Source organism: Denticeps clupeoides, chromosome 3, assembly GCF_900700375.1.
Source record: "Denticeps clupeoides chromosome 3, fDenClu1.1, whole genome shotgun sequence".
NCBI lineage: Eukaryota > Metazoa > Chordata > Actinopteri > Clupeiformes > Denticipitidae > Denticeps > Denticeps clupeoides.
This window is the reverse complement of record NC_041709.1, coordinates 29,570,257-29,598,121: the sequence shown is the minus strand read 5'-3', so window position 1 is coordinate 29,598,121 and position 27,865 is coordinate 29,570,257. Positions and strand designations below refer to the sequence as shown.

Sequence of the window (27,865 nt, the reverse complement as noted above, 5' to 3'; positions counted from 1 at the left end):
ACATCCCATTCCTACAAATGGAATCTGTACATGTGAATGTCAACTTATGGCTCCGGCGTTCTCTTGTTTATTGCATTCTCTTTTGTGAATTTCATTTTACAAAAAGAATAGAAATTGATTAAAATGTTGTGGATCAAAGTCCACAGTTTTTGATGGCTGTTTGTATTTTGGGAGGTTGGGAATTTTCTAGTTCTTCCTCTTGACTGACACGTTTACTGAGAATAGAGTTAATACACGAGAAGCAGCCGCAGAGATTTAATTATTTGTCCTCAGCATGGTACAAAACTGTGTGACACTTCAAAGACTCTCACCGCTTTGTCTTTCCTGTTTAATTAACCTTTTATGCTCTTTCTCTGTTAGGATGGAGGCGGCTTTCCAGAAGATTGTGCAGGTGGACCTGGAGGTGAACGGGCTCCTGGAGCCACTGGCTACGCGTATTGTCACATGGCAGGTGGAGTACCCGCTGTCCCGAACCACCTCAGATGAGATCCAGACCCTGATCCGGCTGGCACCGCAGGATCTCGGAAGCATAGTGCCCCTGGCCATGGTGAGAGGGCTTTTTAATTCAGCTGTCAGCACCGTGGGGATAAAATATTCCCTGCTTCCCTTCACGGACTCTGATTGTTTTACTGACTCGGGTGCACGTGGGCTGCTGTTTGTGCCTTTGGGAGAGTTTCTAATGCACCAGGTCAGCTCAATGACTAAATACAGAAGCAAAGCTGAGGGAGAAAAACTCAGACCGCTGCTGACTGGGTCAAGCGATCAATAGCCTCTTCACTTTTTGGAGTTTCTCTGCTTTAAAACCTGCTGTCATAAACTCCCCTTTGAGAATGAAACTCGCCTCGCACCCAGACTGCCTGACTGAATAAATCAGTATTCGCACATCCTAGCAGATCTGTCCAAAGCGCATCATGTTATTTTTTGCACATTTTTATTTTCATGAAGTGTGACTTACAAAAAAAAGAACAGGCTAAGAAAACTAAACAACCAATTTTTTTTTCATTCTACATAGTTTTCTTGATATATTGTTACCACCCACAGTCTTGCATGTTGAGGTAGCATGGAGAGGAAACCACGTGGGACAGTAAGGAGATGTAATGTTTAAGGCAAAAAGAAAAGCAAATATCCAAAAATATTATTCTTCTCTCTGTCTGCCCCTTCATTCTCGTTTCTACAGTACACTTCAAAAACATGAGATTACGATTCTATAGCCTGGAATTTTGAAGACCAAAGGGGGAATTGTCTACATGTAATATACATGTCCATATTTATAATCCTATATTTATTTCAAGAAAAAAAAATTCCTGTACATTTGAACGTTGTATTTTATACTGTCCACTTTCTGCCATGAACAAGCGAATTTGCCACTTGTGGGACTAATAAAGGTTTATCTTATCTTATCTTATCTTATCTTATCTTTGAATGAACTGGAAATTATTTTTTCTTATTTACAATCTTATTGACAGCTCAATCTAGCGGTACTTCCTTAAATAGCACTAACAAGTTACAAAAGCCATTGGGTATTTTTAATGTTTCAGTAATGCTTTCGCACAGTTTCTGTCAAAGTTAAAGTGTCCACTGATCTTCTTTGCTCCATATATCCTTCTTATGCAACTTCCAACAGACCATATTGTTCTGTTTCCTCCTTTAAATCACCACTAAGACTTAAGCAGCAGTGCAGGTGAACAGGGTCAGTGAAGACAGCTGGTAAAACAGATTGATAAAGCAGATGCCATTATCTCTTATTCCCCTCCAAATCTCCAAGAAACCCACAGGCACAATGCAAATCAAACTGGTGATTTCAGGATGAATGCCGATTTGGAGTCCATAGGCAGAGAAAGGGCCATCGGATTAATTATGGCTCTGATTAATCTTTGAGTGTCCGGGAAAAGGGATGCATTATCTAATGCATGGATCTGAAACTAATTCCTGCAGGCCTGGGGAACTTCACACTTCACAACTTCACAGTTCTGACTGGACTAATAAGTCATTGTTAAGCCACTCATGAGCAATATAATGTGTTCTGGAAAAAAATATAGCTGAAGTGTAAATCAAGTGTTTTCAACTTGAGGATCTGATTTGAACCCCTTTGCCTGATTAAATTCGTTTTGTGTTTTTCTGACTGCCCTTTGTTTTGTGTTGCTTTGGCAACGTACTCTAAATTCACTAAGTTCTTAATTCATGCACTTGTAACATTTTTTTTTTACATTCTTCAGTCATCAAAAACATTTATTACCTGATTTTGGTTGAAAATAGAAAAACATACAATAATGAGACAATAATGCTATACAACGTACTAAACTAGTTTATAATCAATATGAAATATAATACAAATAATAATAATAATAACACTCAAAATATGAGGGTTAAGTCCTGGAGTAGTTCAGTGTTCAAACCGATCATATCAGCCCATCATGTTGAGGAATTTCTGTGGCTGTGAATTACAGAAAGATGAGGCTTTTAAACCGAGGAAAGCTGGGGTAGTAGAGGGTTAATATTGACTGCAGTATGGCGGATCTATTCCTTTAACCTTCAGAAATCACAGTTTCTCCTACATTTTTCAGCAACTACATGGAAAAAGACACAGAATGTTGAAAGTGTTAAACTCCAGAGATCAGCTCTGCCCTGTAATGTCTGTAATCATTGGCAACGTGGAAGTGAGGCAACATCTTCATGGATTCTGGGAACTGAGCGGTTTAAGAGGTTTTAAAACACTAAAGTGTGCAGGGGATTCTGGAGCTCCCAATCGAGTGCGTTTTGGTACGAAGTCAGGCAGGCGTTGTCCGTGGTGCTGAAACAAGTTTCAAACTTGTATCACAGCATTTCAAGGATATTATAACAATGTTATTGTATTGAAAAAAAAAAGTGAAATATACTAACAGACAATGTAGGCAATCACAAGTCAAGTGGTTGGCTGTTTCAAAACCCATCTTAAAACAATGAGTGAGGGCCCGGGATTCAGAAACTTTCTGTAACTTTAATATAAAAACACAATATTTTTTTATGATGCCCGCTCCCGCCCACTCTGTGGACCTTTCTCCTGTCCCGTCCCAGTGGTATGATAAATAGTGAACTTGGCTCCCATCCTGTTTGAACCTGGTGACCCCTGGGATTCCTGAGGAATTGCCAGCCTCTAATTGTAACTGGAGGCTGACGCGCTGCCCTCATCTCTCAGACAGACAGATGTACGGACGCGAGAACGTTCATACCAGCATCGTCGTATGTTTCCGTTATCCCCCAAATGCAGCAATCGACCAAAAGTCAACAGTAAGTGAGACACTTAACCCTGCATCACAGCGTAATCTGTGAGGACGAGCGTATCGTCATTACGTGAATTAATGTTACTGTAAATACGATGCAGAAGTCAATTCCCAGCACCAAGGTTGTTGTGTGAGCGTGGAACCGAGGCCAATGCCGCCAGCGTATCAGCGCGATGAAACGTGTTCTTCTTCATTATTCTCCTCCATGTTCCTCTGACACGGTGACCACCGTGTCTAAACACACGCATTATTGATTTCCTCTGTTTCCACAGCCTTTTGATGCCTTTTGTTTTTCGCACCGTGGGATCCGAGGATCAAAGTTGAGCTGTTCGGAAAAGACGTGGCCAATATCTCTCATCTTTCACTTTCACTTCTTTAATGATGCCTTCTCTCTCTCACCCACTTTGATGCATTTCATAACAGGGCTCGTGCAGGGGAGGGCCGGGGCAGGGGTCTGCATGGCGACCAACTATCCGCTGAAACAGATGCAAACCCTTTGCTCATCACACAGCGTGTGTGTTTTAATTAGGCCTAATTTGGCTAATAGTGCATGCCGTTTTTTTTCTTCACCGCGATTGAGAAAGGTAATTGAGTTTGGGCCAGGATTAATCATTTTAAAACGGCAGAGTGTCTGCAGATGTCTAAATGCAATAAGATAATGGTTATTTGTCCTATGGCCTGCCGCTGTGCATATGATAGAATGGGAGCGCTCTTTGTCATAGGCGAGGTTCTTTGTAATGAATTATGAAGGGGCGGGGCATAGCTGAATATAAAGGATTAGAGCTGAGCAGAGGAAGCGGGGTGAGGTGGGGGGTGGGACACAGGGTTGCTTTTAATGGGTCAATGAGAAAGTGAATGCATCGATGTTGGCCGTAGGTCAATCCATTATACAGGTTCTTCTTCACACTACACCTCCATCACCACCACCTCCTCCCCCGCTGTCCCTCGCTCTCATCCTCAACATGACATATTGTTGCATTTTTGTCTTTGCTGGCTGCATGCATTACTTTGGTCGGAGAAAATTGCATTAGGCCACTGTGCACTGACACACACAGTCCTGCACTAAATGTTGTGTAATGTGTGTGTTAAATAAAAAAAAAGAATTAACACATAAACTCATGGCAGCCAGTTTGTAGAGGGAGGACAGATACAGAAACAGTTTGGATCACATCTTTTTTATGCATCGGGTAACGGTTGCTTCAGTTACTTTTGAGGTATTTCTGGATATTTTTATTCCACTTCATATCAAGGCTGTTGCATTTGTGGACTTTCAGGGCCCTTTTCCCTTACCTCACATTAGCAGCAACAGTCTGCTTCCTGCCTGCCCTGTGTGTGTGTGTGTGTGTATGATTCCATATACAAACACTTACTTGATATTAGGAACATGCACCTTCATGTGTGTGTTTTTGCATGCTATCTCTACTTTTACCTCTGTTCACAGTAAGAACCTGAATTTTGCTGTGTGTGTGAGTGTGTGTGTATGATTCCATATACAAACACTTACTTGATATTAGGAACATGCACCTTCATGTGTGCGTTTTTGCATGCTATCTCTGCTTTTATCTCTGTTCACAGTAAGAACCTGAATTTTGCTGTGTGTGTGAGTGTGTGTGTGTGCGTGTGTGTACTCCCTGCACTTATCTCTCATCTCACATCAGGAGCTGCAGTGAGTAACTACAGCTTTCCACTCTCTACTAAAAGCAGCGGCAGCGCACTTCGGTTTCTTTGTTGCATAAATTAGTCAATAAAGAACAGCACGTGCCTTAAGAACCGTGTCTTAGAAGAAGGCAAGTCCCTGTTCCGTCCAGTCATGTGACATGTTGGGGTGTTTTTTCCCTTTCTTTCTATTTGCTGATAGTGGGAGTGCGGTCCTCTACTCTCACTGTAGGGTTTACTCGCATCCCTTAATAGGATTTGGCTGTTCGCGGGGCCTGCGACCAGCTTCAAGATGTTCTAAGTTATTAAGCGCACAACGCTACTTTTTTAATCGCTGTTTGCATAGCGAGCCCCTAACTGGCTGCTTCATCCCTTCCCTTCATCTCTTATTTTCCAGCCTTCACCGCTGAAGTGTCGGGAACATGCAGAGCTTATTGAGCCCGAGCGCTTTTTCTTTTTTTTTTTACTTGTTTGTTCCCCCTGTCTTCATGACGCGCTGCGAGCGTCGCGGCGAGAGAATGAAAATCAAGCCAATTGCTGCGGGAAAGTCGTCCGCCTTCGGGCCCGCTGCAGATTTTCTCCGGGATTTGTTTTGTTTTGCAGAGAGGGCTTAGCGCCTAATGCCTCACTCCCAGGCTTCCTGCATGCCGCGTGTGTGTTTGTGTGTGTGTGTGTGTGTGTGTGTGTGTGTGTGTGTCAAACTTCACTTTCAAGCCTATTCTGGTTTTTATTTATTTCTTTTCTGTAAAATGTAGGCTGAGAGTGAGACTCAAACGGCTCCGGAGAGGAGCCAGGCAGTGTGGTCGGCTGGAGTTATTAGCTTCTGATTGTTCTGACTGCGGAACAAATAGCAGCCAGATGGGTTCCCTCTCTGACCTGGGTTCCACCTAAGGGTTCTCCTCTTTTCTTTCTACATCCCTGCTGCTTTATTCCTTGGGATTTTTCTTTGCTGGCTTCCGACTTGGGTTCTTTGAACAGCGGCTTTTGAGAGAACGAAAGGAAAAATTGCACAATCGAAGTGAAATTGGAGCCAGTAGAGAGCGGATCACCCAGAGACCGAGGCCAGGCTGTGAACTGTGGTGCGGCTAATGCCACAGCAGCAAACAACGCAGAGCACACATCGGCTGTTTGCTCTTCTATGTTATTACTCTGAGGGTCATCCGTGGTGGGGAATTGAGATTGTTTAGGGTCCTGAAAAAACGGAAGAGGTAAAAAAAAAAAGAGGTAAAAGTCCCACTTTGCGCCTGCTCACATCTGAGCAGGAGGGCAGCCAAGTCAGATGCCGGCTTCAGAAAATAGAAAGGTGGATTTCTAACTGGACTTGAAGCAGGTGTGTGTGTGGAGGATTAAGATGCAGGGAGACTGTCTGTGTTAATGTGATGGTTACGTAGTGGTCTGGGATGAGACTGGGCAAACACACACACACAAACACACTCTTTTTATGGTATTGATAAGATAAGAAATTCTAAAAGGTCCCCACACACCAGTGGATCTCCCTGCCCTACCAACCCCTCGGCACCGTTCTAGCTAAATTAAATGAATAACTTCTATTTCTTTAAGATTCAGTGGTAATGGAGAATGAGTGAGAACTTTGATGCACCCAAAAATGTCATGTTTGTCCTGTGTTCTCACCTGTGTCTATGTTGCCCTGTTTGTGTCTGTTCTCCATCGGGTCATTGTTTGGTGTGATTTACTCTGCCTTGTGTGTTTGTATTAAATCCCCTGTCTTGTGATGTCGTGTGTATGTGTCCTCATTCCCACGTCATGTCCGACAACCCTGACAATTTGTATTAAAAACAATAAAAAATGTGTATATGTCATTCTATGAGTATCAAAGAGAGCTTATTTTACCGTTGATTGGTTCTAACCATAAAAATTCTTTTATCTGGTTGTACATGGTGATATGAGTGTGTCCAACCGTGGTTGAGTGCTGTAGCCTTGCAACCCCATTGAAATTAATGGAAATATGTGCACAAAAATGGCCATAACAGCATTCATTGCTTTCAAAGTATTTAAATGTTTTCTAGCGTATACACATAATATATGAATATGCATTGTCTTCTTCCATATCTTATCTGTTCCAGTTTATGTTGGTTATGGCTACATAATTGCCTTCATAATGCAAACAAGAAGTGAATGTAAACAGTTAGGACTGCTAATATTTGATAAGTAAAGATTGCTGTTATTAATTCATATTAAAGATCTTGAAATGTTCTGTTTGTCACTCTGCTTATTTAAATGGAGGGTGGAGGTGGTGTGCACATTACTAGGAAAGCAAAAAGTCCAGTTTATTGAATCTTTGTCGTTGTGGTGCACGTGGATTGAGGGAAGAAGAGCTTTGGTTGTGGTAACAGAGAAGAGGCTGCTGTTGGGATGACCGCTGTTTTCTCTGGTTTGGTTTGGAGAGCATGGACCTCACCTCAGGGCTACAGGGCTTTTTGAAAAGAGCTTCAGAGATTTTGACCCATCTGTTCCTCTACCTCATTCTTGAATTTGGAGCTTGTGTGTGTTCGGCTGTATGTCCATGTTTGTGAGCTTGTGTATATGTGTGTGCATGCGTCTGTAGCAACTCTGCTGGTCCTCGGTCAGCGTTGTTGGTTAGTGATAGGTGGGCGGGGCTTGTAATAGCCGCTGAGAGCCCTGGGGTGGGGCTGCAGGAAGTGAAATGGGCCCCGGCCGCGGTTCAGGCTGAATGGGCCATTGTGGCAGTTTAGTATGATTACGGCACAGGAGGGATAATAATGGCTTTCTGAGAGTGTTGGAGAGGGGTGAAGGAGACGGAGCGTGGCGGAGGTCAGCCCTGCAGCACTCCAGACTCCAAAGAGTCCATGTGCGTCCACTTTTCTCCCTGTTTCCTTTAAAAAGGAGAAAAAAAAAGCAACAATTTATTCGAAATTGTTTAAGTTGGCGGCGGTAGATCACGCAGTATGGCCGATTTCATCCAGCTCTACTAAGACCCTATCGATTAGGCCTATTGATTTGTTTTTTTTTTGTACCTGAACTGAAATGCAGTGTAGCATGCAGTGCACTTTCATGCGTTAATTATTTCTTCCCCTGGAATTTCTTCTCTTTTTCTTTTTTCCCTTTACTGTGTCACAACATGAAATGAGGATCGTAAATTTAATTGGAATTTCTTACCATTGATTCGAGTATTCAGTGTGCACAAAGCAGAGCTTGAAAGAGAAGCGAGACTAAATATAGTCTTTTTGCCGAGGTTCTTCTGAGGGCTGCTCAGGCTCTGTCGGCTGCATCGGGACCAGGAATGAATTGCAAGTTTCAATTATCTAAGCAGATTCCCTGTCGGACCGAGCGCTGAACTTTGGGTCTCCCCGTGACAACGACTGTATAAATGTTTTAAAGCCCCGTCCATTGCAGGTCATTGTCCTGCCGGAAGATTAATCTTCTGTCCGGTCCCAGGGCTGCATCTGCCTTTAAAAGTCGTGTAATAAAAGGCTTTCAGCATCAACATAAGATTATATTGCCTCCACCACAGTGCATCCTGGGGAAAAGAGCTGGGCCAAAAAAGTGGCAACAGGATGTTTTTCTCCCATTCCTTGTGAGGCTAACAATTACCATAAATTGGGTGTATTTTGTAGCATTTGAAGGACTTCTCTCCTATTTCCATTCCAGTTCAAACTAAACAATGACATCCTAGAGGACAATGACAAGCATGTGACTATGCATGTGGCGTTAACTGTCTGAATCTTTTCATCTACAGTTCTCAAGTGTCACTGAACAAGCACTGGTTCCCTGAGCATCACGTTTGATGCTATTAGCAAGGGATCTTTACATTTACATAAAGAATATGTTTCACAGTAAATCTTTTTTTTGTCCAAGATTCTTCAATCTTTTGGGGCCTATGTCAAACCAGCCCATGATTCCCCAGTTTTAAGGGGATGCATTGCAGTCCAGTATGCATCTGTATCTCACAATGTTCACACAATGTAGCCTCTTTATCTACGATATGGTAGCTTAAAATCTGGAAAGGTTCAAGATTTTTTTTCAGATTCAAATGCCTATTTCATGAACCCTTATTTTGATTGATACACAAGTAAACACAAGTAAAGAGGGGATGTTACTTATCTGTAGCCATCCCTTAAGGACCCAGCCTTTTGATCCAGCAATTTAATCGTTTTTCTTTAGAATTGTGCAACAAAATGTTGATGAATAGTCAGGCACTTATGCATGGCCTTGATGCTTATAGTATTCCTATATTCTGGTAGTGAAAGGTGCAAAACATAAATAAATAAATAAATACATCATCCACAGTGGCATGGAAGCTTTTAACAAACTGTTCCGCAAAGTTTCCAACTGGACGCTCACTCCCAAATGTGTTCATCCAAATGGCATGAACAAAATGTTTTAAAAGTTGACTTTATTTTTCAAATTCCACTTAAATTTGCCAAATTGTCCATTTATGATATCAAATCTAGTGCTGAGTGTAAATTGGCTACTAGGCTACTACGGGGTGGTAGTAGCCTAGTGGGTAACACACTAGCCTGTGAACCAGAACCCGGGTTCAAATCCCACTTACCATTGTGTCCCTGAGCAGGACACTTAACCCTGAGTGTCTCCAGGGGGGGGCTGTCCCTGTAACTACTGATTGTAAGTCACTCTGGATAAGGGCGTCTGATAAATGCTGTAAATGTATGAAATGTAAATTGTGCTTTTGTGAATGCAGTCAAAGCAGTAATGTGTGCTTTATGTAAAACTACCCTTTTCATCCACTCACCTGTATGACAATGGATGCAAATGAACTAATATTTCTAAGAACACTTACTTTTTATTAAAGAAAGCTATGTATAATTACTACAAAACCTAAATAATGAAAGCGCTCCACTGTCATAAAACAACACAATACAATCACCCACCAGTAGCGCATTTAGTGCATAATGCCTCTTTTTAATCAGAGTTGAAAAGGCACTTAAACATCATGCTGGAACGTGGCTATGGCCAATATAGGTCAATAAGGTTCATTTATCGCTTTATACCCGCACTTCATATTTTCCTCTGCATTCTGCTTGGTGCCTGGAGTATACCGCTGCACCACAGGGCATTATCTGATTGATCTTTTCATGTTTGATTATTGCTATTGTGCCTTTTTAAAAATGCTTGTGTAACAAACGAATGGCGTCTTTCATGCCTCTGGTAATTGGATTGAACTGTCAAGGAAACAGACATGCATCTCAGACAGAATCTATCACCTTTACACTGTTCAGATAACCAGGGCACAGCGCAGAAGAGACCCTTCCACCAGCTGACCCACTTCCTGTAATGCGCTCAACTGGGGCTCGGCATCTGTCCGTTTCCCTCCTCCACTTCTCGGATCGATACCCATCTTCCTCACTGCTCACTGTTTGTCTGCTCTCGCAGCCGTTCTCCGGGGGTGCTGAAGAGGTGGTGGTGGTGGTGGTGGTGGGGGGGGGGGGGGGGGGTGTCGAGACCTCGGGATCGGGAAGAGGCGCATGAAGAGGTCGATGCGATCGCACTGCTCGCAGCGCAGGCAGGGGTGCCAGTGGCGTTTGCGAGTGCGAAGCTCATCTCGGGGGGGTTGTGGGGGCCTGCCGTTGGATGCCGCTTCACCCCACAAGCACAGTCCTGGGGAAAGGTCATCCTCCCACCCCCAAACACCATCTTCACTTCTTCCAAAGGGCTGTAATGGCCTTTCATCGATCCCCCTACCTGTATTCATTACAGCCCTCCCTCTTGCTTCTGCCCCCTTCATATTTTTCCTCTTTTTTTCCCATTTATACGTTTTGAGTACTTTCACTCTAGTTCATCCAATCATTCACTAATGCATTGGTTGATTCGCTCATTCATGTGTGTCATGTGTCATAAATTGTATAAATCAAGCTGTTTTTGGTTTTGATGCTAACTCATTTACATTTTTGCATTCCCAGGACTAGCCTCTTTTTATTCCTTCTGAACAAAACTTTTACATTGTTTGCAGCACAATAGAAGATGCTTAGAACTTAGATAATAATGGGCGGGTGAAGCCTCTACCCTTCAAAGGGGGATGTGGAGACATTAGCCCATTGCTAAAGATAACTAATTTAGGACCCGACCAGAGAAGCTAGTTCTGCAGTGTGCTTCCTTTCGGTTTAGCTGCAGATACAGCTACACCACCAATTAAATATCGCAGCATACAATTACTAATGAATCAGACTCCACCCCTTTTGGCTGGTTAGTATTGCACTTTTTCCAGTTGGCCTACTGAGTGGCATGATTTATCAGGTAGGTGCTGAATATAATCCAGTTATGACTTGAAATGTATGGATCCGGGATCCCTGATTTCACCATGGCGGTCCATTTTATTTTGTTAATGGTGTCACAATGTGGCGCTTTCCTGCTTTTGCTTCCGGGCTCCAGCGCGCTGTCTTCCTCTGAGCCACCCTTGCTTCTCTGAGCGCTCATTATGAGACGAGGAGAGGAGCTTTGCCTAATTCGCAGATTAATCTCCAGGCGTGACGGAGAAATGACATTGTGCAGATTTCAACAACAGCTGATGAATTGGCACACTGGCAGACGGCTGAATCTGGTGCTGAGCGCTGAAAAGCAGCACTGATGCCTTTCAATTCATCCTGCCGTCATCCTGAGAGTGAGAGACAGAGACAGAAAGAGCGCGTCCTTCATCCTTTTCCATTTTCGTGCGGAATATTTATCAGCACGCCTTTCAGGTGCTCATACATTAACACTTTGACGGCAAATCAAACACCGACAATAACACCCTGTCAAAATCCGGTTTCAGCTCTGACGATGAAAATCAGGCGAGAGTTGACTCCCACCGACATTGGTGTGTATCCCCAACATTAGCATCATGATGTATTCAAACACCACTTCGAAACATTAGACGTGTTCATTAGAAAGGAAGTGATCATTTCTCTGCATTTCCACCCCACAGGTCTGACTCTGATGTGGTAAATAAATCTATAAATAAACCAGCATTCTGGCCTGAAGTATAATGATCAGTCTGGGAAAATACCGCTTTTGGATTAATCCACATTATCCCCCCTCCACGTGCAGCACAAAGGGCAGGGAGTGATGTGTTGTCTAATGACAGGCAGCACTTTGTCTCTAGCACTGTTTTTAATGTGTTCTGCTACGAGCAGGGATTACATGCGATGCCCTTTAATTGAACTTATTACCTGCTGTGTGCTTTTGTCTCAGGCTGATTTAAGCTTGTGTCACATGATCTTGGTCATTCGTAGAAACTGAAAAAAAAAGTCTATACATTTTTGTGTTTTTCGTTAGTAATATTTTATGGACAATAGGGATGTAATGATGCACTTTGAATGCACTTTGAACTAAACATATGTAAGTGATAAAAACCAATTGTGGTAGATATAATTAAAGATGTCTAAAGATAAAGATCTACTTTCACGTCCACCTTGTCAAACTAGGAAGTGCACTTGCGCATGTAAATCCAAAGTGTGGGAAAATCCATAATATGCAACATGGGGGACATCGATTCTCGTCTCGGATGTCAGGATGTGCTTTGATTCCAAAGTTGGAAAAAACGGCGATGCTTCGGCTTCTATTGTTTTAAAGAGAACATAAATGGAGTCATGACGTCCATGTTTTCTACAGTCATTATCTGTCGGTAAAGTTAACTGCTGATGCTGTGAGCAGCCTGTTTACTCAGAAGTTGTCGCAGCTGACCCAGACCCCCACTGAAGTGAGAGTTCTGGAGCTGGGCAAATGAGGAGCAGAGACAGATTAGGAGAAAAAGGAAAAAGAGAGTGCGCTGGAGGAGCTGGGCAGGAGAACGTGAGGCTGAACCGACTCCACTGATTAGTGAGGCAGAGCCACTGAAAGTTCAAAGCTCCTGGTAATGTTTATATGCAGCTAGCAGACAGACGTAGTTGCGTTGGCGTCGGGTCCTCCGTCAGCAAGCCATGTTCGATTCTCGTGCCAAACACACACATTCACCATTTGTACTAAATCTCCCCATCCAAAACAAGGCCAGACGGTCGCTGAGACAGCAATTTACTGCTTATCTGAATAATATACACACACACAGACCACTCCTTCCCCTCATTTCACAGTAACACTTTATTTTGGTACCTTACAGGTGATTTGATAACTATCGATAGACAGTAAGACGGCTATAATTAGATGTCGATAGACTATAAATAGCCCTCTAACAGAATCATCCATATCTGCTCTGAAACCATTTATCCATGTCGGGGTCCAGCGATGCTGTCAGAGAGCAAGGTAGGAACATTTCCTGCCAGCTGTCCATTGCAGAGAGAACACACACACACTGTAAAACACACAAAAACACCCCTTTAGCAGCAGCAATTCCCCTAACCTGCAATTGGCCTGCGGTAGAAAATATGAAATATCTGGAGGGAAGATGGAGAGCAAATACCAAACACCTTCTTCTCCAGGCCTCCTTGCTTTAGGGATGCAGAACACATTACCTCATTTTATTTCCATGGTCTGGAGACATGAATCTGAATGCTGTTGGAATGCTGTTTTTAGACTGTACTGCAATTTTTAATGTTTTATAACAAAAAATAATACGTTTAGCTTAGCTGCCACAAAAAAATTATATCAATATAACTTTTCTTATATTGCCACTCCCACTGTCAATAAAGTGCAATAAAGGGACCGGTGCAGATCGGATTTAACTGTGAACTCTATGGCAAGCTGTAAAGTTTAAACACTGATTATCAACAGTTATTTACATTGCATTGCCTTGTAGGCCAAAATCGGCTGAGTGGGCCCTGAAAAATTGCACAAAATCTCTGAGGAATAGATTATTCTGATGTCTTCATATCCCCATGGTTGACCTGGTCACAGCATTTTATTTCCGCTAACAAATTAACTTCCACTTCTGTGAGGCCTTTTATTTGCCTTTGTCTACAACGTTGTTTGAGCATTCTATAAAATAGCATCAGCATCCCCCTACTTCCCCCCTCAGAGTGTTCTGCTGTGTTTCATTTGAAGCGGAATACATCCTCTTCTAGTTGGCTTTCTGTCTTGAAGAGCGGGAGGAACCATCGCCAACAATCCAAAATAAAATAAATCTCAGATCCCTGCTGAAAAAAAGAAAGAACAAAAAATTACAAGTCATTATGATTCTGATGGGAATTGGCCTATGTTAATAGAAAAGAAATAGTCCAATTCCCATTAGGATCCTAATGATTAGTATTTTTTCATGCAAGGATGGTGTTTCTATGCATGAATAGAAGCAGAACTTTGTAATAATATATTTGCACCTCATTAAAATCACTCGTGCAGATGGTACAGTCCAACTGTATTTACAGCGGCATGCCTTAGTATCAAGTACTGTCATTAGCAATAGCTAAGGCTGACTGGAACACAACAGCAACAAATGACATTTCCAGCTTGGTGCACTGCGAGAAGGTGACAGCTCCAGTGTCGTGTCATGAAAATAAGCGGAAAGTAGCATCTGTCCCGCGTTTTCTTGAACTAATACACGTATTTAAGTGATCACTCGCTTACCGTGCCGCACTTTCTTTGTTTCATGCAGAATGAAAGTGAAGTGGTTGTCATTGTGAAACACTGCAGCACAGCACACGGTGACACAACGAAACGTGTCCTCTGCTTTTAACCATCGGCATTAGTGAGCAGGGGACAGCCATGACTGGCACCCGGGGGAGCAGTGTGTGGGGACGGTGCTTTGCTCAGTGGTGCCTCAGTGGCGCCTTGGCTGCTCGGGATTTGAACCGGCAACCTTTTGATTACGAGGTCGCTTCCTTAGCCACTAGGCCCCGAATACTTTCCAAGGTCCTTTTTGTTGAAAGAAGCAACATCTGCCGTATTCTGCACCAGCTGACGAATGGGCGCACTGGATGGCTGAATGACAGAATAAGAGAGTGTCCTTCACACATGTTATTTTTTTTGTTAGAATATTTTATCAAGAGCTGCTTGCAGGAGTCGATACATTAATGTTTTGACAGCGGATGAAGCAGGGACGATAACATCCTGTCAAAATCCCATATCGGCTGTGGGGAAGAGTATCAGACACAGTCGAGTCCTCGTCATCTGGGTAGATGATGTATTCAAATGCTGCTTCAAAACATTACATGTATTCATTAGAGAGAAGTAATGAATTGGGACAGGAAAAAAAAGACAAATCTGCATTCTCCGCATGTCTTGCTGAAATGTGTTTAAAGAGAAAAAGGGGGAAAAACTAAAATAATCATTTTAGCTTTGAAGTGATTCAATTCTCCATACTTCCAGATTAATCTGCCTGTTTATTCAATGGAAACACAGCCATCAAAGAGCAGATAGAGGCGTGTCTCCTAATGGAGAGTCAAGGCTTTTACTTAGTGTCTTTGTTTTGCCTTCGTGGGGTTTTAACCCACTTAAGGCGGCAGAAAATATGCTGTGATGGGCAGGAGCGTCCTGCGAGCTCGCTGTCACGACAAGCAGGGATTGCATGCGCCGCTCTTTAATTGATCTAATTATCTCCTGCTCACTTTTGTTGAAGACGCGGCTCTGCCTGGCGGGGTAACAGCAGCCTTTGTTAGACATGGTCGGGGCAGGGGATGATGGGAGACGACCATGTGGTCGTTTTTTAATAGTTGTTGCATTTCAGTATATACACTGCTCAGAAAATAAAAAAACATCCTAGATCTGAATGAATGAAATATACTCATTAAATACTTTGTTTTTTACTTAGTTGAATGTGCTGACAACAAAATCCCAAATTACCGATGGAAATCTTATTTACCAACCCCATGGACTTCTGGATTTGGAGTCACACTCAAGTTGTGGTGAAAAACACATTACAGGCTGATCCAACTTTGATGCAATGTCCTTAAAACTAGTCAAAATGAGGTTCAGTAGTGTGTGTGGCCTCCACGTGCCCGTATGACCTCCTTACAACACCTGGCAATGCTCCTGATAAGGTGGTGGATGGTCTCCTGAGGGATCTCCGTCCAGACCTGGACTAAAGCATCCGCCAACTCCTGGACAGTCTGTGGTGCAACATGGCATAGGTGGATTGAGCGAGACAGATGTGATCAATTCAGGTCTGGGAAACAGTGGGCCAGTCCATAGCATTAATGCCTTGGTCTTGCAGGATCTGTGGACACACTGCAGCCACATAAAGTCTAGTATTGTCTTGCATTAGGAGGAACCCAGGGCCAACCGCACAAGCATATGGTCTCACAAGGGGTCTGAGGATCTTATCTCGGTACCTAATGGCAGCCAGGCTCCCTCTGGCGAGCACATGGATGGCTGTGCCTCCCCCAAAGAAATGCCACCCCTCACCATTTCTAACCCCCTGCCAAACCAGTCATGCTGGAGGATGTTGCAGACAGCAGAACGTTCTCCTCGGTGTCAGAGGCAAATTTTCCAATCTTGGTGTTCTCTGGCCAATACCATACATTCTGCATTGTGTTGGGCTGTAAGCTCAACCCCATTTGTGGATGTCGGGCCCTCATTCCACCCTCATTGAGTCTGTTTGAGCAGACACATGCACATTTGTGGCCTGCTGGAGGTCATTTTGCAGGGCTCTGGCAGTGCTCCTCATGTTCCTCCTTGCACAAAGGTGGAGGTAGCGGTCCTGCTGCTAGGTTGTTGCCCCTCATACGACCTCCTCCACATGTCCTGATGTACTGGCCTGTCTCCTGGTAGCACCACCATGCTCTGGACACTATGCTGACAGACACAGCAAACCTTCTTGCCACAGCTTGCACTTATGTGCCATCCTTGATGAGCTGCACTACCTGAGTCACTTGTGTGGGTTGTAGACTTTGTCTCATGCTACCACTAGACTGAAAGCACCGCCAGCATTCAAAATTAACCAAAACATCAACCAGAAAGCATAGGAACTGAGAGTGGTCTGTGGTCACCACCTGTACCTGCAGGACCACGCCTTTAGAAATTCCATTTTAAACTGATTGTAAATCATTGTTGCATTCTAAGATGATAGCTTGATTTCACAGAAGTGTGATTGACTGAAGCGTGAGTTACATTGTGTTGTTTAGGTGTTCCCTTTATTTTTTGAGCAGTGTATATCACACTGCACATGCACGTATAATAAATCTTGTGTTGTGTTTGCCTCTGCAGGACACGGAGATACTCAACACGGCTGCACTCACCGGCAGAACGGTTGCAGTGCCGGTCAAAGTGGTCACCGTTGGAACAGACAGCGCCGTGACAGATGTGACGGAGTCGGTGGAGTGTCGTTCTCCTGATGAAGACGTGGTGAAGGTCAGTGCATGCTTTGATCCTTGAAATGTTGTTGTCTGAGCATGTCATCTGTCCTCCCTTGGGATGGATTTACTGCAGCATTTGGATGCTAGCAGAAGGACCACCAGGAAAGCCAACTGCATGTTAATAAGAACCATTCTAACTTGTGAGCTCAGGGACGAAGACTCAAAATGCTTTCAATCAAACTAAATGTTAAGTGCAGTAGTGCGGTGGCAGAAAAATGAACATTCCATAAAACAAATAAAAAAATTCAAATTTACAAAAGTGAAATTTACCTACCACAAACAAATTTACAAGCAGTGAATCAAAACAGAAAGGTGTCAGGTCCCAAAGTGTGTGCTATGTGGGAATCTAGGGTGACCAGGTTTTTGCTTGTGAAGATGGGGGTGGGGCTTAATTGTATGAAATATGAATGTGCTCTCTGCAGCCGCACCGGAAAAAAGAGGATCCACTACTGCGAGTGGAAGTGAATGGGCGTGTAGGATGCCCATGATGCGACAAATGTTTAGGCGGCTGAAAAGCCTGGACAATTCTAAAAGCTCGGCTGGACGCAATTTCCAGGGGAAAGGAGGATGTGTGGTCTCCCATCAGCACCCAGATCACCCTGATCTGTTTCTTCCGCCTGCTCAGAGTCTTTTAAAGAATCTAAAAGTCTCCTCAGCATGCCTCAGGAAAGTTGGCTGAAAAAATACACAATACATCACACACAGTCTTGACATTTTTTGTATGGTTTTAAATTTGTTTCGGTGATAGGTAAAAGTGTTTGGAACCTACGTAATTAGTTTAATTAGATTCACGAAATGATCACTTGTTTATGTTTATTTGCACTTGTTGGCTATCGTATAGTAGCCTAGGGTGTAAACAATTCACCTCTGAACCAGAAGACTACAGGCTCAAACCCCACTTACTGCCATTGTGTCCCTAAGCAATACATTTAACCCTCAGTTGCTCCAGGTGGACTGTCCCTGTAACTACTATAATTCAACATAGTTGGACACAATCGGTTGCATGCTTCAAACTATGGAAGCAGTTATGCTTTCGTGTTAGCATGGATTGCATGGAAGACCATACTTCTGCACATGATGCAGTGGTGTTCATGCTGACCGCTGTTCACAACTAAATACAACTGCAGTGATCTTCAGAACTGCACCATGGAGCTAAAGAGGTTGCTGGTGATGCACTGTTGGAAGAAGTCAAGCCATCCTGAAAGAATAGTTGCAACTGATGGGGTCTAAATATGTTGCTAATGTGAATCATGGGAAGGTATCATTGAAGTGTGCAATGATACCTTGAAAAAACAGGTTCATGCCACACACTGTGTAGTCCTTCATGGAAGCATTTTACTTTGACAGCAGTGGCTATTTTCAGCAGGATAATGTGTCCCTCCACACTGCAAAAAAATCTGCAGGAATGTTTGGAGGAACATGACAGAGAGCCCAGCAGCTTCACATTAACAGCATTTTTTGGTGAATAAGAACCCAAATCTACATAAATCCTGGAAAAAAGACAGGGAAACTCGCTTGTGGACATGAAACCAGCAGGAATGTGTAGCATCTTCAGTGAGGATCTCCACGGGTAAGTTATAGAGACAAAGAAGAAGACAAAATGCAGCTCGGATCTTTCTTTTTGTTTTTTTTTTTTTCTACACAGCAGCGAGTTCCGCTACTGTTCCTCAGCTACGTTAAGCAGCGTAATCATGGAGGAAATGCTAATGGGCGTCTGTGCGAAAGAGCGGCCTCTCCGGGAAGAGTGTGTGCGCTCCCTCTGGACTTAATTATCCACTGAACACCTCGCGCTGCGACGGCGACTTCCAGAGATGCGCAGACCCCCCCCCTCTCGCCCAGACACCCACCCACTCTGCAGCCAGCTATAGTTTTACTGCTGGCCCCATTTCACAGGTCTTTTGCAGCACTGCCATGTCTCTGGATCATAAGCAACTTTGACGTGTTTTTCATAACCTGGCTTATAAATATTGGCAAGACCCCCACAGCACTATAAAGCCTGACTGAGCATCCCACCCACTGTCAGAGCCGTTTTACAGGCTGTTAGATTTGCTAATCAATTAAGTTTATATATGTATATATATTCAATCTGTCCTTTTTTTCTCTTATCCAATTCCAGACAACAGTGCCACTACTCCTCCACTCTCTTCTCTTCTCTTCTCTTCTCTTCTCTTCTCTTCTCTTCTCTTCTCTTCTCTTCTCTTCTCTTGCTGATGGAACAGGCAACACCTTTCTATTAAAGAAGCAGAATATGTGATTTGCCATTCTGCTTCTTAACACCTAGGAGCTGCCTGTTGCCTTCAACACTTCCTCCTCTGCCCACTCACACTCGGTAACCCTCATTATATTACCATTGTAAGGCTGCAGGCAGGGAAACAGATTTTATGCATTTCTGATGCACCGGCTCATCTATCTCCTCTTGATGTTCTCTGAAGGCCACGGCTCTGCCAATCACGCACGAGCGCGGCGGAGGCAGCTCCTCTTCTCGCTGGGCTTATCGCTGATTGACGGGCTGTTTAATGCAGACTCGCGTAATGGATGTTTGTTGTGGCAAATCCAGCCGGGCGTCGGATGTCTTATAAATAAAGACACGCCGCTTTGGTCTTTAGCCATCTGTTATCTGTCACTATGAGGTCAGAATTGTGTTTTTTTTTTTTTTTTTTTTATACCTTGTCTCAGTCAATTATAAACACCTCCTTGGTCGTCACAGTTAATCATGTCACTTGTCTCTAATTTCTACACTCTTCCTCAGTCATATATGTTTTTACATCAGCAATCTGCCCTTTTTAGGTGTCGATCTGCCTTTTACAGTCTATTACAGTTTAGACCTCTAAACAGTTTATCATTTGTAGCCCTCACATCTGTTGCAAGGTTCTAGTTTTTCTTTTTCTTTTTTTATCCTTTCTTTTCACAAGAGAACAATTAAGACCCCGCAGCAGCACAACATGTTCTGTTTGTTTGTTGCTGGTTTTCTCTCTTTTTTTTTTTTTCGCGACTTCAATTTCAAGCTTTTTAAACACTGGAACAAATGAAATGATAATCAGCTGAGCGAATGAGAGAGAAGGAGGGATGAGAGGCAATGAGGGATGAAGCTAATGCTCTCTGATCACTGTCTGCATGACTGCCTTAAAAGCATCTTGTCAGAGTGTGGTTGAGATGGGAGGTGAGTTTGTGTGTGTGCGTTGGTGAGTAGGAGTGAAAGTAGAGAGAGGTGGAAAATGAGTTTCTGTTTGTGTGTGTGTGTGTGTGTGTTTGTAGCGTGGGACTCCTCTCTCCGCTGAAGTGAGTAAGCGTTGCTGATCAGGGACGTGTTGGGCTTAATTACCTCTGTCAGACAGAGCACAGCCAAAAAGAACGAGAGCCCTGAGCGTCATGCCCTGCAGCCAGCGTTCTTCTCTCTCCCCTCTCTTCCTCTCACCTTTCCCCTGGCACATCTTCTCTCTTTCCTGCTCTCTGTTGGTTTATTTCTCTTCCCCTTCTCATCTCCCTCTGCCAGGCCGTGCTTAATGGGATTTTATGGATGCCCAGTGGAGGCATGGGGTATTGCATGCAGTCCCTGGCTTGTGTTTGAGATTCTTTAGATTTTTTGTGTTATAACGGGACTTTTTAATCAAACTATTTTCTTCCTGTAGGTGCTAGGTGCTCTAAGGTGCTAGGTGCTCTAAAGCACTGGGTAATAAGCATTACTCAGAGTTCGTGTGTTGATGACATACTTGCACTGTGCCATACCAAAAGTCAACACCTTGTATTTCCATTTTATCTATAGACCATAAATGTAACACAACATGATGATATTTCAGATACACCTTTTTCCTAGGCCAACATAGTGTGTGAATTTTGAGTTCTTCATGTCATTAGGCATCTGTTTCATGTCACAGTTATGGCAGGTTTAATTTTCTTTCATTTTGTTTCTTTTATCTACCTCCATCTTGCTCCCACTTTCCCCTCAATGATCTTAAGATTAATGAAGTGTCACTGTGTGTCTGAAACCAGCATGGAGGCATGCAGGGCATGCACATTTGCTTAATTAAATAAAATATAGTTAAACATCAAAGTTAATCAGCAATATAAGCAGAAGACTCCATTTATACACCAAAACCCTTTAAATCCTTTAAACATTATGGGCACTGATTTCGAACTAATGTAGTGTAACTAACATAACGTAAATAACATTAAAAATATGAAGTGTACGTAAGAGCTCTCTTTGTCCAAATATTTAAACAGGAAGGTTTGAACATTTAGTGGAAATGTTCATTCCACCACTTAGGAGGCAAGACAAAGAAGAGTCCTAGGTCCTAGTACCTTGAGAGATGATGGAGGATCCTACCCTGTCCCTAACTCTTCCTTTGTAGGCACTTTGAATCTGATTCAGGCAGTGATAGGATGCCGCAGTGGAGTGGTGTGGGAGAATTTGGGACGTTTCTGGATTAGCTGGAGAGGTCGAATAGTGGCAGGAGTTACAGTAGTCCTGTTTGGAACAGATCTGAGTAGTCTGTGTTGATAGAAAAGCACATCCAGAGCACTCTTCAACTTGGGTGACGGTTCATCTTTCAGCCAGATAATGACTCTAAGCAGACAGAGATCAAATGAGTGGCTTCAGAAAAACTCTGTGAATGTCCTTAAGTGAATAATTATGTACATGAGATTTTTTTTATTATTGTAATACATGTGCCAATATGCCAATAATTCACATTGTCATTATTGTGTGTTGTGTAGAATTCTGAGGGCAAACAGGAATTTAATACATTTTGGAATAGAACTGTAACACAACAAAATGTAGAAAAAGTGATGCAATGTGAATTCTTTCCAAATGCACCGTGCATTCTTTATTCCGCACTTCCAAATTGGGAGTTTCTCCAGCTCCATCATCAACTGACAATCAGAACCATTTTCCCTGGAAAGATATCTGCAGCTTCATACTGGCTGTATAATATGCAATGCCGGATTACTACACCCGTCATCAGATTCAGTTTCATCTCAGGTCCAGACTGATAGGTGCGATGTTGTTGAGTGGACCGGGCTCCAGACAGTCAAATGCATTACACCAAAGTCTAGTGGCAAGAATCTAAAAAAAAATATATTCTCCTCAGAATCCTCTGCTCTGCTTTTAAAATTTTCTTCAGGAATCAGGAATGAAAGAGCTGCTTTGACATTCTCCTGCTGTCAAATATGGCAAGGAAAAGAAAAAGTTGATGTTTTGGGGGGACAAAAAAACAAATGACACGATAGGCCGAGAAGAATGTGAGCTTTGAGGTAAGTTGATGGGCAGGAATCAGGCCACGGCTCTGGGCCGCCTCCATTCTCCTCCGCTTTCACACTTCTCTGAGCGCTTACTGGGTCTTTTGTGCGGCTGATTGGTGGAGATGGGAAACCACTCAACCAATGGCGGAGCAGGCCTGGCTGAGGGCCACGCTAATGTCTCAGAAATGTCTTGACGCGCTCTCGCTTATCGGAGAGGACGTCTCAAGTCCTCTCTTCCTTGTCTTCGCCATCTGTTGAGCCTCTTTCTAGGCGGAGAAATGTCTTGTGCGCTGGCACTCAGAACAGATGAGAGTCTGACGCCAACTGTAGCCTGGAATAAATACTTGGATGGCGCTGTCAAAAGGAGCCACCGCGCTCTCATCCCGCGCATGAAAGCCAACCGCAAGAGGAGATTTAGTCACGGTGGAGCGGCGGCCTGAACATCTCGAAAGTATTGTGCTGATTATCTTGAAAGCTTGTTACTTTGTTGCCCTTCTGAGAGAAAAACATGAAAGCTGGAGAGGAGAAATCTGGGAAGAAGAGAGAAGGAGAAGTTTAACGTTGACTTAAGCTTGATGTTGGTGAGTCTGTTTCATTTGCCGGTGTCATCGCATTAACCGCCTTTTTGTGGTCTGTGTGGGCGGGGCGGGGGCTGTTCTGCAGGTCTCTGAGCGCTGCGATTACGTTTACGTGAACGGGAAGGAGACACGGGGTCGGGTGAGGATGCTGGTGAACTTCACCTACAGCTACCTGAGCGCCCAGCTGGAGGTCAGCGTGTGGATGCCCCGCCTGCCGCTCCACATCGAGCTCTCCGACTCAGAGCTCAGCCAGATCAAGGGATGGAGGGTACCCGTTACCAGCGGCAGCCAGAGGTGAGCACGACTTCCACCGTTTTATATCTTTCCTTCATATGGCCCGCTGGCTGCACAGCTTGTGTCCTGGGGGCATTTTATTACATTCTGATTACAGCTACACAACGTATTTGTTGTGACAAGATGTCTCCTTTTGGCGGCTCCCATTGCTGTTGCCACAGCGGACCAACCGGTCTGGTTGTCTGCACAAATATTTGGCAAAAGTTTCACGGCGAATGCCCTTCCCAGTGCAACTTTCCCAATTTACCCAGGCTTGGAAGCGGCACCAAGAAATACACTGTCACGTGTGTCCCAAGTGGCTGGGTTTATTCCATGAGTGAATGTAAATAATTAAATTTGCCAGTTAAATAATCCTCATTCTGCTGCAGGCATGGTTCTAGACAGAAAATAAATCATACCACCCAAAATGCAGCACAAATGCTAAATGTAATAAACTAATTATTGTATTGAGACTGTATAATGGCATAAAAAATTTCTTTGCAATGTATGAATGCGATATTTATTGATGTATTTACAGAATGATTTTTTGATGAATTGAGTACCATCGAGATTCCATTAGCTGGTAATAACTGTGGCTAGAAATTTAGACCATGTTTACATTTACATATTTTACACATACACTAGGATGCACCTACTCATTTATGGGTCTGAAGACACAGGACTATGAAGGACTATATGAAGTTATGTAATAAACAAAAAAATTGCAAACAACATTAGTATCTCTCCAAATCAGGGAGCATTTGCTTTGATGGCAGCATTTCACACTTCTGCCTTCTCTCCAACACTTTAAGTTAGACAATAGGGACGGTTTCCAACAGTCCTGGAGGTTTATTACACTTTCTTTTCATTCATTCATGTTAATAAGCATCTCATGACTTGGCTTTTGATGATGAAGGTAAAAAGAGGCGACTCCGCTTCCTTACCCACTAGGCCACCACTGAACCACCACTTAGCCTCCATAACTGCTGCAGAGTAGGAGCAGCCACACGCTAGTGCAGCGGATAGCACCCTAGGCGGGTAGCACCCTAGGCGGGTAGAACCTAACCTTAGATCCATATCTAAGGTTAGGGCTATGAATCCAGGTCCAGCTTTGTTTGTGCAGAACTTGCATTCTCTCCCCAGGAGTCCTCAGCACCAAAAGACATGCACACTAGGTGATAGGAAGACTCCAAATTGGCCCTGGGATGGACGTTGGCACAGGTGCCCCTGCTGTGGATTAAGCGGTTATGGATATGGCACCCATCATTTTCCAATTACAACTATAATGACTTTCACCCAGTTGTTAGATTCATAAGAGGCTCTGCTGAGCCGCTGCCTAGAAATCGGCGCATGATCAAGACATTTCTCGTCTGAACTCACGGGTACCTACACAACGGCCTCAACTTCATTAAAAGAGTGGGGATTTTCACGCTGATGCTCCACCCCTCCAGCCCTTTCTCTTCTTATCAGCGTCCCCAAGCTGTCCCCCTTCTGGCTTACCTACACTGATGATGTTCCGGTGAGCTCCTGGGGGCGTGTACCGGGGGGTGACAGCGAGAAGTGGATCCCAGTGTTTAATTAGTGCCAGGCTGGGCTCGATCGCTCGCATCCTCCGTCCTTCACGAGAATCGATGGCGAGGTTAATGCTGCTCCACTGAATCATATTTCGAACAGATAATTTGTTTAATTACTTCACATTCACGGGGACTCGGTTGTTCATATATCCTTCTGGTAGTCTGTTTAATTGCTTCATGTTGATGGGAACTCTGAGGCGAAGTTCATTTTATGCATGGCGAGGGTCTGTGGAAGTGGAAAGTGAGTGTGGTAAAGAATTTGAGAGCGAGGTGAAGAGAACTGGAAAAGTTGGAAGAGATTAAAATAATTCAAATAATGCTTTACATAAATACTGATTTTACTGTTTCAAGTAGGATGGATAAATAAATTAGTACTAAAGAAACATCTGCCAGCATCTGGGTCCTTCTCATTCATCTCCATATCTCCATATCACACTTGGAAATCTTCTCTGCAACCTCCACTCTGTATTTACTTACACGTTTCCAATCATTTTAATCCTTGCTGAACAGAGCATTTCCAGTGTCATTAGGGGCGTTTTGCCAATGTACAAATTAAAAGCCACTTCACAAATTAAAAAACCATTAATTAAAACTCTGGGAGAGCCAATACAGTCAACACAAGTGACATTTAATAAAACGGCAGAAACAGTACCTGTCAGAGAACCCACAGGCACCACTGTCCCATGTCCAGCAGGGGGAGCCCTGACACATCTGCCCCTTGCCCGAGCTGCTTAATCTGCTCCATCCACGGACAGGACAGGGGGGGGCGGAGAAGAGAACACATGAAAGGGGCGTCGTTGGAGAGCGGCTCATTACCGTTCAGCTCTTATCTGAGTGGACAGGAGTGCAGCATGAGAGCTGTTCACCTCTCACTCTCCCCCAACACGGCAAATGTCACAAGTGTTGGGGCCGGCGAGCAGCGTTGTTATGGGAATCACGACTCCGGCACTCACTAACCTGTCTGGGAATTTGTTTATTTATTTCTTCATTGTTGCCCGCGCCTCATTAGACCTAATGGTGGTGGCTGGGTAATGGCAAAGACTCCTGAGTCTCAGTAGCTGTGTGTGTGTGTTTATGTGTGAGGGATGACTTAGTAATTGCACAGACACACTTCTGCTTATTTTTCGGACTGTATGTGTGTATGTGTGTGTGTATTTGGAGTATTGACAAGGTAATTGCACAGTCTCCTGCCTGTGTGTGTGTGTGTATGATCGTCTGTGTGTGTGCTCGGACCAGCAGTTGGGTAATTCCAGAGCGCCTGAGTCTCAGCAGGTGTGTGTTTACAGCATTTTAAAGCGCCAGGCCGTGTTCAGGCTGGATATGCAGGATGCTGCTGGTCAGGGCTTCTGCTCTGCAGGAGACTCACAATGACAAAGTAACAGAGAAGATGATACAAACGAATTATCTACAACCCATCAACCAAACCATATGATTATAGCTATTAAACAGAATAGAATAGAGTATTTTATATGCAAAAAGACAACAATGTTCAACGGTCATCTTGATCTGATGACTGGATTCCCATTAGACCTGATGTCTTATTCTCACTTGAACAAATGTAAATATGAAGTGAATAGAATAGAATATAATAGAATAGAATAGAATAGAATGAAAGGGTTCAGGCAGAAGTAAAAAAAATTGTTTTACGACTACAAATCCAAATAAAGCCCAAACCAGGTAATTAGAAAAGACTCCAGACTGGTCTTTACTTTCTACTAGATTAATTTTGAAAAAAAAAAACCTGCGCCGTGTTTACGAACGCAACTAATTGCCTTGAGTGGAAACGGCACGGCAATAGGTGAGGATCTCCAGCAGCACTCAGACGCCTCTCAATGAGTTTTCATTAGTCATGGAGGGCCCAAGAATTCATGGGTGACAACGCTTCTTAATTAGGGATTCGGAGCTCCCAACGTCATTTGCCATAAGCGAGTTGGAGAGGGTGCGAGAGACTAAATCCCACACTGATGAACGCATGCTTTACCTTTGGAAAGCTGGAGAATGATTCTGTCTGTAGGGCTGTCAGAGTTTTACTAAATGGGATGTTGCGTACATGGAATGGATTGGAATGGAATGAGTAGGTAATGATTGGAAATTAATTAAGCTTGAAGGGAAGTGAGGCTGGGTCACTTCTGTTGTTGACAATTTCATTAATTAAGGTCCTTGAAAGAAATCTTATTCCGCAGTACCCAAGTGAAAAAGGTCTGATGAACACAACACGATTTCACGACCCGGTATTAACCCTGAACTAATACAGGAAGTAGACGATGGCCCTGATGTTGTATGTATCATTTATCCATGTTTCAATAGAGATATTTAATTAGCTTGAACAGAGTAATTGTGACCAATTTATTAAACATTACTCTTCTTGTTAAATCATTTACGTGCATTAAGGGTTTGGGGTTAAAGAGGAACTTACATTACATTAATTAATATAATATTTGTGTGTAGCATTATATCATGCAAATTATTGCAATTTTTATTTTATTTCTGTAAAATATAAAGTCCTCATAAATAAAGCACACCTTCATCTAATCCAATCCAATCCATTGTTGAGAGTTATCCTGTGTCAGTCTCTGCAGCCCGGATTAGGGGCATTTAAAGGGTGGACTTGGATGGTAGTAGAATAGCAGGTAAAACACTCCCATATGATCCGGAAGACCCTAGGTCACAGGTTCAAACCCCACTTACGGGTGCAGTGGTGGCCTAGCGGGAAAGGAAGTGAACCCATAATCAGAAGGTTGCCGGTTTGCCACTGAGCAAAGTACCGTCCCCACACACTGCTCCCCGGGCGCTTTTCATGGCTGCCCACTGCTCACTAAGGGTGATGGTTAAATGCAGTGTCCCTGAGCAGGACACTTAACCCTGAGTGTCTCCAGAGTGACTGTCCTTGTAACTACACTGGATTTTATTTGTAGTCTACCAATGGACAGAAAGTACCATTAACCCTTGAAAACCCACATGCCGTTTTGGAATAAATAAATTAATTAATATATATATATGACATTTCACAGAATTAAACTTATTATTTGTCAGTATTGGCTTGGCATTCACACCATGAAGTGAAACTAACAACTTTCTCCTTCCTGCAG

General features: G+C 43.4%; 1 protein-coding gene across 1 annotated transcript in view; it reads left to right on the top strand.

Annotated features, from left to right (window-relative positions):
* Positions 1-27,865, top strand: part of LOC114786095 (transmembrane protein 132C) — a 146,392-nt gene that overhangs the window by 109,788 nt on the left and 8,739 nt on the right. Inside the window, exons 4-6 of the mRNA XM_028972922.1 lie at positions 361-547; positions 16,965-17,108; positions 23,015-23,223. Of these exons, the coding sequence (XP_028828755.1) occupies positions 361-547; positions 16,965-17,108; positions 23,015-23,223 (540 nt within the window). The remainder of the gene's footprint in view (positions 1-360; positions 548-16,964; positions 17,109-23,014; positions 23,224-27,865) is intronic.